Genomic DNA, 14,927 nt, shown 5'->3' with positions numbered 1-14,927 from the left:
TCTCTCTATCGTGTGTGTGTGTGTGTGTGTGTGTGTGTGTGTGTGTGTGTGTGTGTATATATATATATATATATGTGTGTGTGTGTGTGTATATATATATATATATATATATGTGTGTATGTATATATATATATATATATATATATATATATATATATATATATATTTTACGTGTATGTTCGAGGCATATGAGCTGCAGATTATACACTGTGCATAGATCGCCATCTGGTGTTGGGCCCGGATGTTTGCAGTTTGTTTTTCTTCTTGGACAATGTTTGGAAGTCACGAGTTCGGTGACTCCTCCTTCGGTCCGTACTGCGCATGGGCTTCGGCTCCATCCTCAGAATGTTTTTTTCCGCCATCGGGCTCGGATTCTCCGGCTTCGAACCTTACCAGTTCGACCTTCGACGAAAAATCCTCGCCCATCGAGATTCTTCAGACAATCATCATCTTTATCTCCCTTCGGCACTTCCTCGATTCCAGGCAGCGGCCTTCGGGCCTATCTCGACTCCGGTCTCGGCCGATGGAAACGGCTCCCTTTAAGAAGTGCCCAAAATGTGGGTCTAAATTTCCTCACACCGATCTAAATCAGGTGTGCAACCTCTGCCTCTCTCCCGAACACGAGGCCCGAGACTGCCCCGCCTGCAAGTCTTTTCGATCGAAAAAGACTATTCGGGATCGACTAGCTCGACGCACCATGGCGCACTCATCGACCTCTGCTCCACCTGACATCTTCGGAGAAGACATCGGAGCTTCAGGACAGCAGCACACCGAACAGGAAGACGACCTAGTCAGCGCTTCCGAGGCCGACGCAGAGGGTCGTGAGTACTCTTCCCCCTCCCACGCCCATACCGAAAGACTCCGGTTACACCTTCGCCTCCGGGCCTAGGCAAAACCAAAGATACCGCTTCCATCACCCCACCTTCAGGCCCGGTGAAGAGGCATCATAAGTCTCCCGGCGGCTCGGGCTCGAGCCAGCCTGCTAGCGGCGCCGAAAAACACCCTTCGGCACCGAAGAAAACCCTTCGGCACCGAAGAAAACCACACCAAGCTTCGTTCCGAAGCCATCGGTGTCGAAACCTGGCCTCTCGGTGCCGACCAAACACAAATCCCTCGGTACCGACGCTCCCGTGCCGAAGCCTGCCTCGCCACCGAACAAAAAATCGGAGGCCCCGAAAAAGCATGGCACGGATAAACCAAAGAAGCCGTCAGCTCCGAAAACATCGGCACCGACAGATGAATCGGTGCCGGGGGAGCTTTTCACGCCAGATCCTCGACAAAAGACTTTAACAAAGGATCCAAAGACTGGACATTTGACTTTGTCTTCAAAGAAAAGACATTTAGACAAGCCAGCTCCTCCACCGCCAAAACGGAAGGACTCTGCCACATCCCCTTTCAGAGTACCCTCCCCACCTCCTTCACCCCCCCCCCATCTCCGCCTCCACCTTCTCCACCCTTGCCTCATCGCTCTCCAACCCAATCTCCAGACCCTGATGACCAAGGGGATCCATACTATGATCCAACAGATGCCCCACAGGACCCCACTCCTCCGGGAACACCAGACCCATGGGAGGATTATCATAATCTAGATGTCCCAGATGTGCCTCAGGATGATCTTTATCCATCCAGGCCATCTCCACCAGAGGACTCCCTGGGGTTCCACCACTTGTTACAACGGGCAGCACATTATCATGGGGTGGAGTTACACAGTGATCCAGTTGAGGAAGACTTCCTACTGGACACTTTTGACATCGCAGATAAATCTACTGCCATATTACCCATGCTTAAAGGGGTGACCAAACGTGCGGCAGAGGTTTTCAAAGACCCAGTCAGGGCTAGGGTCTTAAACCCCAGAATAGAGAAAATATAAGGCAGCCCCCACAGATCCTGCCTATATTAAAGGACCTGCGCCCTTAGACTCATTAGTGGTATCCACAGCTAGGAAGCGATCCAATTCTCAGTCATCGGGTGAGACTCCACCACCCGATAAGTCCAAGCTCTTAGATGCGTCAGGCAAACGCACTGCCTCGCAAGCTGCCAATATGTGGCGCATCGCCAACACGCAAGCGCTGCTGGCACGGTACGACAGAGCGCACTATGATGAGCTGGAGGCTATCATGCAACATCTCCCAGAGAAATATAAAAATAAGGCTCATGAACTGATACAAGAGGGAAAGATCATTACCAACACCTCTATTAAATTTACACTTGACGCAGCAGACACAGCTTTCAGGGCTATAAACACCAGTGTTCTGCTTCGCTGCCACGCCTGGCTCAGAATCTCAGGCTTTAAGCCGGAGGTCCAAGCATCTATATTGAACCACCCTTTTGACCAACAACACTTATTTGGCCCAAAAGTAGACGAAGCCCTGGAAAAAATGAAGGATACAGATACGGCGAAGTCTATGGGAGCATTACAATCCCACACTCCTAAACGCTCCTTTCGCCGTTCCTCCTTTCGAGGCACTGGCAGGGGTTACTCTGCCGATAACGCCTCTACGTCCTACAAGTCCCCTCAGACTACCTTCACAAAGGGCTATCAAAGAGGTGGATATAGAGGGAACAATAATAAAGGCAGGGGCAAAACAATCACCGCTCGTTCTGCCACACCGCCCACACAATGACTTTCCCCCGCTCCCTCCAGACCATTCCACTGCAGTCGGGGGCAGACTACAAGACTTTTTTCAAACCTGGGAGACCATAACATCAGACAAATGGGTGACCCAAATTATTCGGTCAGGGTACTGTCTCGAACTAACATCTACCCCCCCAAATATTCCACCCAGGCACCGTACAATGTCACAAGAACATACCACACTGCTGAAACAAGAGGTAATCTCCCTTCTGCAAAAACAAGCTATGGAGCAGGTCCCCATCAATCAGCAAAATTTAGGGGTCTACTCTCTGTACTTTCTGATACCAAAGAGACGAGACCCTACGGCCCATTCTAGACCTCCGGCCTCTAAATGCATACATACATTCAGACCATTTTCACATGGTAACTCTCCAACAAGTTCTCCCACTCCTCTGCCAGGACGACTTTCTCACTACACTGGACTTGAAAGACGCATACTTTCATATTCCAATACACCCTTCTCACAGAAAGTACCTCCGATTTGTGGTGGACGGCCAACATTATCAGTTCAAGGTTCTCCCCTTCGGGGTCACAACCGCACCAAGAGTGTTTTACCAAATGCCTAGCAGTAGTGGCGGCACACCTCAGAAGACAACACATTCACGTCTTCCCTTACTTGGACGACTGGCTAATAAAAGCCGCATCCTACAACCAGTGTGTGCAACATACAAACACTACCATCCAACTACTCCACCAGCTAGGTTTCACGGTGAACCACCATAATTCCCATCTTATACCGTCTCACACAAAGCAATACCTCGGTGCCACTATAGACACCTCAAAAGCTATAGCATATCCCAATTCAGCCAGAATCGCAAGCATACAAGCCTTGCGCCAAAGATTCATTCTTCAGCACTCTCTCTCCCAGCAAGAGTTTTTATGAAGCTAATAGGGATTATGGCATCTTGCATCTTCATAGTGCCTCATGCAAGACTCCACATGCGTCCACTCCAAGAGTGCCTAGCACGCCAGTGGAACCAGGCCCAGGGGCAGCTGACGGATCTGGTGTTGGTGGACGGTCGCACCCATCGCTCTCTGCAGTGGTGGAACATCACAAACCTTTCCAAAGGGCGACCGTTCCTGGACCCGGTTCCTCAGGTGATTCTAACAACGGACGCATCACTCTCCGGCTGGGGAGCGCACCTATTACACCTCACAGTGCAAGGTATATGGACGCCACAACAAAAGTTACTCCACATCAACCATCTGGAATTATTGGCGATCTTTCTAGCCCTGAAATCGTTTCAGAAACAAATCTCAGCCAAAGCAGTCCTCATTCGCACAGACCATATGACTGCAATGTACTACATTCAAAAACAGGGGGGGACACACTCTCCCCAGCTCTCTCGGTTAGCACAGAGCATATGGAGATGGGCAATCCCACATCTTTCTCCTGGCACAGCACGTCCCAGGGATACAAAACACCATGGCAGATCTGCTCAGCAGACAAATGCAGCAAATGCACGAATGGGAACTGCATCCACAAGTTCTTCACCCATTCTTTCCCAAGTGGGGGCATCCTCAGATAGACCTCTTCGCCACCCACGAAAACAAAAAATGCCCAGGCTTTGCCGCCAGATGCCCACACCCATTGTCCATAGGCAATGCGATGTGGATGAACTGGTCAGGCAAATTTGCATGCGCCTTTCCACCTCTCCCGCTAATTCCATTAGTGGTAAGGAAGCTACAACAGCACTCCCTCACACTCATTCTGGTAGCTCCAACATGGGCCAGGCAGCCGTGGTACACCAGACTACTACAGCTCTCAGTGGTACCGCACCAAAAACTGCACCTGTCCCCATGCCTCCTAACCCAGAACCATGGAGAAATCAGGCACCCGGACCCAGCTCAGCTCAACCTTGCGATCTGGCTCCTGAAATCTTAGAATTTGGATACCTTAACCTTCCCCCTGATTGCATGAACATTATCAGGGAAGCCAGACGTCCTACCACTCGAGCATGCTATGCCGCAAAGTGGAAGAGATTTGTTGTTTACTGCCGTAACAATACAATCAACCCTTTAGATGCATCCATACAGCACATCATATGCTACCTGCTCCATCTACAAAGGTGTAACCTGGCATACTCATCCATCCGTCTACACCTAGCAGCAATTGCTGCTTACCTGCAAAACAGACAGCATTTATCACTTTTCAGAGTGCCTGCTATTAAAGCTTTCATGGAAGGCCTTAAAAGAGTAATTCCGCCCAGGGCACCACCCTCACCTGTGTGGAATCTAAACGTAGTTCTCACAAGGCTGATGGGTCCGCCTTTTGAACCAATGCATAATTGTGAGCTGCAGTTCCTTACTTGGAAAACAGCTTTTCTCTTAGCTATCACTTCCCTTAGAAGGGTTAGTGAAATACAAGCGTTCACTATACAAGAACCCTTTCTACAGATACATCACAGCAAGGTGATACTTCGCACAAATCCAAAATTTCTGCCCAAGGTCATTTCCCCCTTCCATCTTAATCGGTGGAATTACCGTTTTTTTTCTCGCAACCTCAATCTGTTGCGGAAAGGGCTCTACATACACTTGATGTTAAAAGGGCTTTACTTTACTACATACAAAGAACGCAACCTTTCAGAAAGACTAAACAGTTGTTTGTCTCGTTCTCTCCACCGCATAAAGGCAACCCCATCTCAAAATCAGGGATAGCTAGGTGGATTGTAAAGTGCATACAAATTTGCTATCACAAAGCAAAAAGAACATTATCTGTTCCACCTAAAGCCCACTCTACAAGAAAGATAGGGGCTTCTATGGCTTTTCTTGGGAACATACCCTTAGATGACATCTGCAAAGCAGCCACATGGTCAACACCGCACACCTTCACAAAACATTACTGTGTAGACGTGCACTCCAAACAACAAGCTAGTGTGGGCCAGGCTGTACTAAAGACACTGTTTCAAACCACTGCCACGGATACCGGTGTTCGCTGCTAGGGTTGGGTACTGCTATATAATCTATGCTCAGTGTATAATCTGCAGCTCATATGCCTCGAACGGAATATGCTACTTACCAGTATGCACCTGTATCCGTTCCAGTCTATCTTATTTAGATACAACACACATGGGTTTCTTTACTATTCTCACTACGCTCCATCTTTTCCCTGCTGGCGAAAAAGAATCTGAGGATGGAGCCGAAGCCCATGTGCAGTACGGACCGAAGGAGGAGTCACCGAACTCGTGACTTCCAAACATTGTCCAAGAAGAAAAACAAACTGCAAACATCCGGGCCCAACATCATATGGCGATCTATGCACAGTGTATAGATCTGCAGCTCTACATGCCAAAAACAGATGCATCCTGGTAAGTAGCATATTCCATATATATATAATGCCCCCCTTGCCCCCCCATTTAACCCTATGTTCATGCCGTGGATACACTTTGTAATGCCCACCCAACACAGAGACGTAGCCAGGGTGGCGTTGTCTTGTCTACCACTGACTGAGGATGGCAGTACTCGCCCACATTTACATTTCGAAGCGCTGGCACGCAGCACACACTGTCTGCCTCAAACCTTGGCTTGATGCGTTGACAGGGTGGTGCTGGGTCAGGTCATGTCTAGATACGGGCAACTTCCTCTCAGAAGGTTTCCTACGCGCAGATGTGCTCAATCATGGGGTGTTCGCTTTTAGTTGGCCTTCTAAAAGTAGCGTGAAGCCATGACTGTCGGGTGACATCAGACCCTTCTAAGAGAAGTTCTTGGAGTAGAATCCTGAGGAAGAGCCATATAGACTCCCGAGGTTGCGTTAATTCAAGGCTGCGATAGTAGTGGCCCCTTAATGCATTGCACACGCTGCACAATGACATCATGGGATTATTTCAGGAGACTGACACAGCGCCGCAGTTTATCTCCTCTTCTGTGCGACGCACCTGCATCTTTCAAATAGATCGCTATGGCAGCAGTCTTTTTCTTGGGCCTCAGAGGGCCCTCCTTACGTGATGCTTTCCTCTTGGAAATACGAATGTTTTTCATTATACTGTTGTCCTTTGAGGTGGTGGCCTAAGCTTTGGAAACAAATAAAATGTTGATTTATCCATGATACTTTTATCTTAGTTGCTTCGCAATGTTTCATTGACGTGAACTCTGTATGTGTGGGTGCAAATGCAATAGGTCTCGCATTGGAGAGTGATTAAGCTATTGACATTGTAAATAACAATGCCGTTTAAATGTTTTAAAAACAAAAACATACAAGAATGTCATGAGCAATGCCAACAGCTCTAACTTTAACAATGCCGAGACCATTGCATTGCGTGCCCCCACCCCCTTCTCTGGGCTGCTTTTGGCTCCAGGGACCCCAGCCCCCTGGGCCTGCGCTTTATTTTATTATTCTTTCATGGGAGGGGGGCCGTGCCCCCCTCCCCCGGGCCAATTTCAGCCAGGTTTCTTGTTTCTTTTTTTTTTTTTTTAAATCCACCTGCCCTTCTCCCCAAGCCGATTTTGGCTCCGGGGACTCAATCCCCAGGGACCAGGCTGTAGTGTGGGTGCCCAGGGGACCCACATTTTCCACATTGGTGACCAGGGGGGAGATCCTGAACGCCCCTGTGGTCCGGTCCAGCCCCCCACCTCTTGGGGAGCCGGCATTGCTTTTTACACACAAGGAGCTGCCGACATGCTGCTCCCACTGTGTAAAAAGCAAATAAATGCTCTCACTTGCTCAAAGCGGAGCACACAGTTTGCCATGGCATGGCATGGCAGAAGTGGTCCAACCCCTCAGCTTAAAAACAGCGTGTCAGGAAGAGTCCCAAAACAGAGAGTTAGAACCAACTTGAATATATGAAAGACATTACGGAAATCTGACTGCAAACAATCAATTCCAGTAAGCACTCGATCTGTCCAATTTAAATGCATGTTTTGAAATATAAGACAAGATGGACGGAATACAGAGTAAATCAAACATTCACCCACAGTCAATAGATCTGGGTTTCTCAATCTGGAAGGTGAACTGTTAAAACAATAGATCATGCATGCAGGCAAGCGTCTATCTTTTTTTTTTTTTTTTTGTGGTTTATTCCAATTGCTTTTCCTTTTTTCTTTCTAGGCAGTTGAGGATGCATTTGTTCCAGTTATCAAGTTTGAGTTTGATAATGTTGAGGTAAGATTTATAATAAACTGTCATGCAATTGACTACCTACCTTGTACATGAGTTAAGCAAGAATGAGGAGTTTAACATATGATCTTCCATAGGGTTCATTTGGAAAAGGGTGAGGTGTTTTGCTCAAGGATGTTTCTCCTAAACTACAAGTGTGAGTCACCACTCACGAAATGGCAGTTCACCCTTTAAGTTCTGATGACTCTACATTAGTAGGTTTTTTATTTTTTTATTTTTTATTACTCTACCTCATCTTCTCATATTATAGAACCATAAATCGGTAAGCTGGGGGGGGGGGGGGGCTGTTATCATGGCCAAGCACCGAAGGAAAATGGTGCAGTGACTTGAAGCGCCCACCAATTACAGCCTGAAGTTGTCTTGATCCTGTCCTTTCCCGAGACCCAAGAGATGTAGGGCCTGGGAAGTGGCGGCCACAGGGGGGCTTGCTGTGAATGGCTCCTGTGGGCCTTTAACTGCTGCAAAGCCAGTGAGATGAGGCATAGAGTACTGGATGGTGGCTGGACTGCGATGACTGAAGTAGCCTCCAAAACAGGTATTCCGAAATGCCAGGGTTGTGGTAGAGCCACAGAAGGTATTAAGAGGAACATCTGTGAGAAGCAGACTGGCTGTATCAGTGGCCAGAGCTCTGAGGCTCTGACCCTCTGCCGATGTGTGGGCCATTGCCTGCTCACCATCCAAAGAGAAGAGGCTAGATGAGGCTAAGCAAGATTGCCCTGGGAATACTGTGGTTCCCGTATTCGTTCTCCCCAGCACTGGAGATCCCTATGGCGTTCTAAAGATCCTTGAGTGCCTGCCCTGCAAGGGCAGAATCCTAGTGCTGGCTGACACGCCCCAACCTTTCTGGGGGCAAGACACCTGAGGGTGTAGCTTGCAGGCTGAAATTCAGGTGTCCGCCCTGGATGATGAGATTACAACTTTCACGGGGCCACCACCTGAGATGCCAGCCTTAACGGCCTGTGCTGCATCCAAAGCAGAGCCCATTTGGAGCCTTTTAAGGATGAGGATCTTAATGGCCCCCCGATAAAGGCTACAAATCTGCAGCCTCCATGCTGGATAAATGTACCGTCTATAAATCAAAATGATGGCGATACGCTGGCAGACACATCTTGGCCTGCCTCAGGGGACCAAAAGCAATCCCTGAATGGACTGATGCATGCAGTGAGGGACTCTCTAACACAAATAGACATGGTGGTATTCGATATCAACCTTATACACGCAAACTTCAGAAAATGTCAGAGTGGGCACCACAGAGCAAATGCTGAAGGAACACTCGTAGGACAGCCAACATCTAAAATCGGAAGGACATTCTCACTGAGACAGTCTTGCGCGTGCATGGCAGGGCTGAAGACTCAGAGGTTTGGTCGAGGCTCAACATGTGGGTCTGCCTGATAAGTTGGAAGAGATGTGGAATGTTTTATAGAAGACCTCATAGTTGGTCATCCGGGACAATTCCACATTTTGTAGTGGAGAGCGCAGAGTTCCTGGCACCCTGCCAAAACTGGGAGCGTAACTCAAAACCTGTTATCACTCGGATTCACAACTTCAGGGAACAAGCAATACTATCTGTAGCTGGAAACCAGCACCCCACATTGGTCGAGAACCACATTGTGACAGTATTCCCTGACAACACACAAGAAGTCCAAACCAAGCGCAGATAGTCCGACAAAGCTTAAGTAGGACAATGGCACCACAATGTACAATCTATATAGTACATAAAATATATTCTGGGCTGCGAGTGCCTCTTTTGACATGGGTAGCCCCCACTTTTTTCCTAGAAAATGTAGTTTAGATTGTAAGCGAGAAGGTCCCTGCCCACCAGGTCCCCTGTGCCAGTGCTCCTTCCCTAAAACAGTACCCCTATTGGAACATAAGGCATGGGGACAGAAGAAAATCCCCTTGGTGCAGTGAAAAACGAGAGCATGGCACACTGCCAGTGTACCATGCCTACCAGCACTGGCTAAGGTATAGGTAAGTTGAAAAGAGGAGGCGCACTCTAGTTCGAGAAGGGTAATTCAAGTAGGACGAGGTGTGGGTGCAGACGAGTAGATCCCCCTGAGTAGGGATGGAAATCACACAAAAGCACGTTCTGACCAAGAGCGTGTCACTCGAATTGCACTCCGAATTGAGAAATTAATCAAGCGAGGGTAACTTCTGTGGTTCGTAAGTTTATTCAGGTAAATCAACTCAATAAATCCTTTGTGATGTTGGAATCTTGTGAAAATTACATCCTTCAAACGAGTATATTATAATTCATAACTCGATGTAGCCCAATGCATTTCGGGCCAGTGTGGCCCTTCGTCAGGGGAAGCACTATAATGGGAGGATACAAGGAAACGGCTTTAATAAATGCAATTATAAACAGTAAACAGCAGTAAAAGAAAACTGGTTAATACATTCGAAAATAATGGAGTGGGTGATGCGTAAATACAGTGAAGTCACCCCTCTATCAGGCCTTACAGCCCTAAAGCAGCGTGTACTATATCACAGGTGTGGGCATATCTGCACAAGCAGATATGCCTCCATGATATTGAAGTCCATTCTTAGCTATTGTAGGTGCCAGAGAAGCCATAGAGAGTACATGGTCTGGAAACTCAACAACTTTTGTTCCCCAGCACCATGAAGGCTTCTCTGAGTTTGGTACACATGACTCTTACTAAACCCACACTGATGCCAGTGTTGGGTTTATTAACCCATGTACTTCAGGGGGCACCTTAGAGGTGCCCTCTGAGAACCTACCACCACACGTGTCGTCTCTGGTTGGCTTTAGACTGTCTGCCACCACTAGACACATTTCTGGACCCCTGATTCAAGAGTCTCTGCTCTCTTGTGGCCAGAAACTAAGCTCATCCTGGGCGCAGGTGTCACACCTTCTTCCCCAGGATGGGCAGAGTGCTTGAGTGGGAGGCTTCAAAGACCTGTACCTTAATAATTCAAGCCCAGCCTCTGCTGCTAGCAGCAGACTGCAGCCCCCGGTTCAAACCCTGACTTTGTGCTGGGAGAACAGGCGGGGAAACCTATGAAGCATAGGAGGTGTGCCACCCTTCGCCAGCTTCATCCCTCAAGTTCTGGAGGCAAAGTCAGCACACTTTTCAGTCCCCACCATCTTGAAGATGGTGGGACCTATCCATTCAGGGCTAGGGCTATGACCCTTTCCCACAGTAAGGAGGCATAATGGTGGGTATCGATACCCCTGGTAAGGAACCCATTGACCTCTACCAGTTACTTCTATGTAACGACCCAATTCTAGTATTTAGGTGGCTCCCATGGACCCTGAAATCAGTTCTGCGACGACCTAGGAAGCCTGGACTAGCACAAGAGAAGGACCAGTGACTGACTCTGCGCCAGCCCTGCTCGCCTGCCTGCTGCCCCTGCTACAAAAAGATTATCCTGCAGGCCCAGCGACGTCCAAAGCCCTGGAGAGGTTCCTTAGCAATTCCGAGCCAGAGTCTCCCCTGGGTTGACCCCTGCTGGACTCTACCTAGTCTCCTGCAGCCTCAACCTGAAGACTCTCCCTGACCGCGACCTGCCTGGTAAGATTTGACGTTTTAGGACACCCCTGAACCCAAAGCCCTCAGGCCTTGGGGATCCTGATCGACAGTGTCCCTACGTCCCCTAGCATCTCTACTTACCCAGGCAGCTGTGGGTTTTCTTTATTAAACTTCCTGGCCTAAGCCTGCAGCCTTTTCTCAAAGTTGATCTCCGTTGGTTTGCATTGAGCGCCCAACGTTGTGTTGTCAATCTGCACATGGCCGCCGATGATGTGAGCTTGGTGTTGCCTTGTTCCACCCCCCGCCCCCAGTACTTACCTTAACTCCAGGATCTTGACCCCTGACACCGCTTTGCTCATCTGTGAGCAACACAACTCCGTGTACCCCCAGTCTCCGTTGATTAACAGTCGGCGTCCAACCCTGAACTGTCACTGGTGGTGCACTCTTGGTAATGATCTGAACCTTGTCTGGTGTTGATCTGAAAGCACGAAGACTGAAACTAAGTTGTGCACTTAACTGTAAAACCGCATTATTGTTTTCCTCAATAGGTTAACATTGCAAAGCTTAAATTGCGCTCCATAAAACATTGACTGTTTTTCTGTGAAAGGTTTCAAAGTGTGGAGTTGGAAAATCTATAAAAGTTTTCTAAAACTAACGAAATAACCAAAACTCTTTTACTTACCTGTTTACAGGAAATGTCCCAGTGCAGTATCCAGGTATACTGCCCTGTCTAAGAAAAGTAATCTATAAAGTAATCTACTTGACAATTTACTGAAAAGCCATTACAAAGTATATGTACAATATTTCAAAGCATTGCATTACTAGTAAGTCTACTGTAATCAAACCAAAATTATAGGTACAACTGTTTACAAACTGTATTACTGCAAAGTACTTATCACTTACCTGTGCCAGGTTTGCTTGGTTCTACAAAATGAAATAACTAAATATTTTTATACAATTTGACAAAGAGCATCCCTTCAGACCCAAAGTAGTTAAGTCATTTGAGAAAATGAAGAAAGATACAGAAGTGGTTAGGTCAATGGGAGCCCTACAGTCTCCTTCTGATCATGGCTCCTTTCGTCGCTCCTATCGTGAGGGGTCCAAGACCACATCCTTCGACTATACTGCTGCCTTGTACAAAGGCAGCAATCAATCCCCCCTCCTCAAGAGGCTTCTTTAGAGGAGGATAAAGAGGTCACAACGGCAAAGGTAGGGGCAAAGGTTCCACACCACCTAATTCCCCCTCCCCTAACAAGCATTGACTTGCCTACACTCCCTCCCGCACCCCCCCCCCCCCCCCTGATAATTTAACACCTGTTGGGGGACGTCTTCTACCAGTCCTCCCCATTTTGCAATCCGTAACCACAGAAAATGTGTTAGAAATTATCTAGCATGGTTATTGACTGGAGCTTAACAATCCTCCAATCAGTATACCCCACTCTCACCAAATGTCACCAGAACATTTACACCTGCTCAAACAGGAAGTGCAGTATCTTACTAAAAGGAGCAATAGAGCCTGTACTGTGAAAAAATCAAGGGTCAGGTGTGTACTCCCTGTATTTTCTAATTCCCAAAAAGGACAGCTCCTTGAGACCTATTCTGTACCTCAGAACTAAATCACTACATACAGTCAGAACGTTTCCACATGGTGACACTTCAAGTGCTCCCGCTTCTACAGCAGGGCAACTTTGTCTGTTCTAGACTTGAAGGACGCTTATTTCCATTCCAATTCATCCCGCTCATCGCAAATACTTCAGATTCGTGATAGCGGGTCATTATTACCAATTCAAAGTACTAACGTTTGGAGTCACCATTGCTCCCAGGGTGTTTACCAAATGCCTGGCAGTAGTTGCAGCTAATCTGAGAAGACAGCACATTCGTGTCTTCCCATACCTGGACGACTGGCTCATCAAAGCCAGCACTTACCAAAAGTGTCTCTAACACACTCAAGCCACATTTCACTTATTACACCAACTAGGGTTTACCGTGAACGCGTTTAAGTCTCATCTACAGCCTTCCAACACAAACCTATCTTGGAGTCTCCATAGACACTTGGAGAGCTCTAGCCTCGCCCAATGCAGCCAGAATTCTCCAGTATTCTGTCCCTTCTCACTCATTTTCAGCCCAACCGATCATTACCAGCAAGAGTATTCTTGCAACTGCTAGGAATTATATCATCTTGCATTGTAATTGTTCCCCATGCAAGACTTCACATGCGTACCCTTCAAGAATGCTTAGTAAGTCAGTGGAACCAGTAGCGGGGTCAGTTGACCGATCTAGTGTTGATAGATGGCTGCACCCATCTCTGCATTGGTGGAACCCATAAAATGTATCATAAGGGTGGCCTTTCATCGACCCTGTTCCACAGACCGTGCTAATAGCAGACGCATCGCTCACTACTTGGGGTGCTCTCCTACACAAAATCACAACCCAAGGGTTGTTGTCTAAAGTACAAGAGTCTCCATATAAATCACCTAGAGCTACTAGCAGTGTTTCGAGCACTCAGTTTTTCAAATTCACCTCATAGGCAAAGCTGTCCTAGTCTGCACAGACAACACGACAGCTATGTATTCTATACAGAAACCAGGGAGGACCCACACTCCCAACTGTCATACCTAGCACAAGCAGTTTGGAAATGGGCTATACACCAAGATTTATCGCCTGGCAGAACATTTTCCAGGAGTAAACAATCAAGTTGCGGATATTCTCAGCAGACAGGCAGCAAATCCACATTTGGGAAATTCATCTCAATTCTCCAGTATTGGGGTGTCTTTCATAGATTCACATGCTTGAATATTCCCCGTCGAAGTGGGAGTCCCACGGTACATAAAAAGCAATAAGTCTCGTATATAGATACATAAACTATATAAGAATAAAATACATATAAATAAACTTTATATAGTTCAAAATAACATATCAAGTCAAAAGTACCATAGGATAACATTGACACATAGGAAAGCATTGAAAAAGTAATCACTTTACTGACATCTCCATGTCGTTTTTATAGTCCAAACTCCAGCCAATCAGGCGCAAGCACCCTCTAGAACCTTCTCCTCAGAGGCTCAGGCCCTCATTTTCTACCGCACGTTGTGTGAAGGGAGTCTCGCTGAGCTCTGCTCAGTTTTTTTTTTTCCTCTGGTTTGGATTTTCTTCAACTTATCCTCATGTCTTCAAGTAAGAAGTCTCTTTTCCGTCCCTGTGCTTCTTGTGGGAAGTTGAGACTTTTTTCAGAGGACCCTCATGAAAAATGTATTTACTGCCTTTACCCCGACCATAAGGTGGGCAACTGTAAAATCTGTAGAACTTTTTCACTAAAGACTCTAAAGGACAGGGAGGGTCGCCTCCTTTTGTGGCTCCAAAAATTAAAGGACGCAGATAATCCTCTCTCTGAGGTTGACAGTGTGGCTTCTGCTCTCACCGGAGTCTCTTCCAAGCGTAGTAGTGTACAGGACTTACCCTCTCCCTTTCTAAAAGAGAGCTTCACCTTTTGGGAGTTTCTAAGGTGCCAGTACATTCTGCTACTACGTCAACGCCCCGAGATCTCACACTCAGGCGTCTGTGACTCCTTCAGCGCATGTTTCTACTCAAACGTGCCAAACCGTCGACTGTCCCTCCGTCGACAATCTGCTGCTTCTTCAACCTCATCGACGACTGTTTCCAGCAGGTTCCCTATGTCGACGACGGCTTC

At 47.5% G+C, this 14,927-nt stretch overlaps 1 protein-coding gene across 3 annotated transcripts in view; it reads left to right on the top strand.

Annotated features, from left to right (window-relative positions):
- Positions 1 to 14,927, top strand: part of PAPOLG (poly(A) polymerase gamma) — a 465,484-nt gene that overhangs the window by 184,602 nt on the left and 265,955 nt on the right. For all 3 annotated transcript variants that reach the window (XM_085612363.1, XM_085612362.1, XM_085612364.1), the window contains exon 6: positions 7,684 to 7,733. In XM_085612363.1, coding sequence (XP_085468489.1) covers positions 7,684 to 7,733 — 50 coding nt within the window. The remainder of the gene's footprint in view (positions 1 to 7,683; positions 7,734 to 14,927) is intronic.

The sequence above is a fragment of the Triturus cristatus genome, chromosome 6 (genome assembly GCF_964204655.1).
Source record: "Triturus cristatus chromosome 6, aTriCri1.1, whole genome shotgun sequence".
Taxonomy (NCBI): Eukaryota; Metazoa; Chordata; class Amphibia; order Caudata; family Salamandridae; genus Triturus; species Triturus cristatus.
This window is presented reverse-complemented; position numbering and strand designations above follow the sequence as displayed.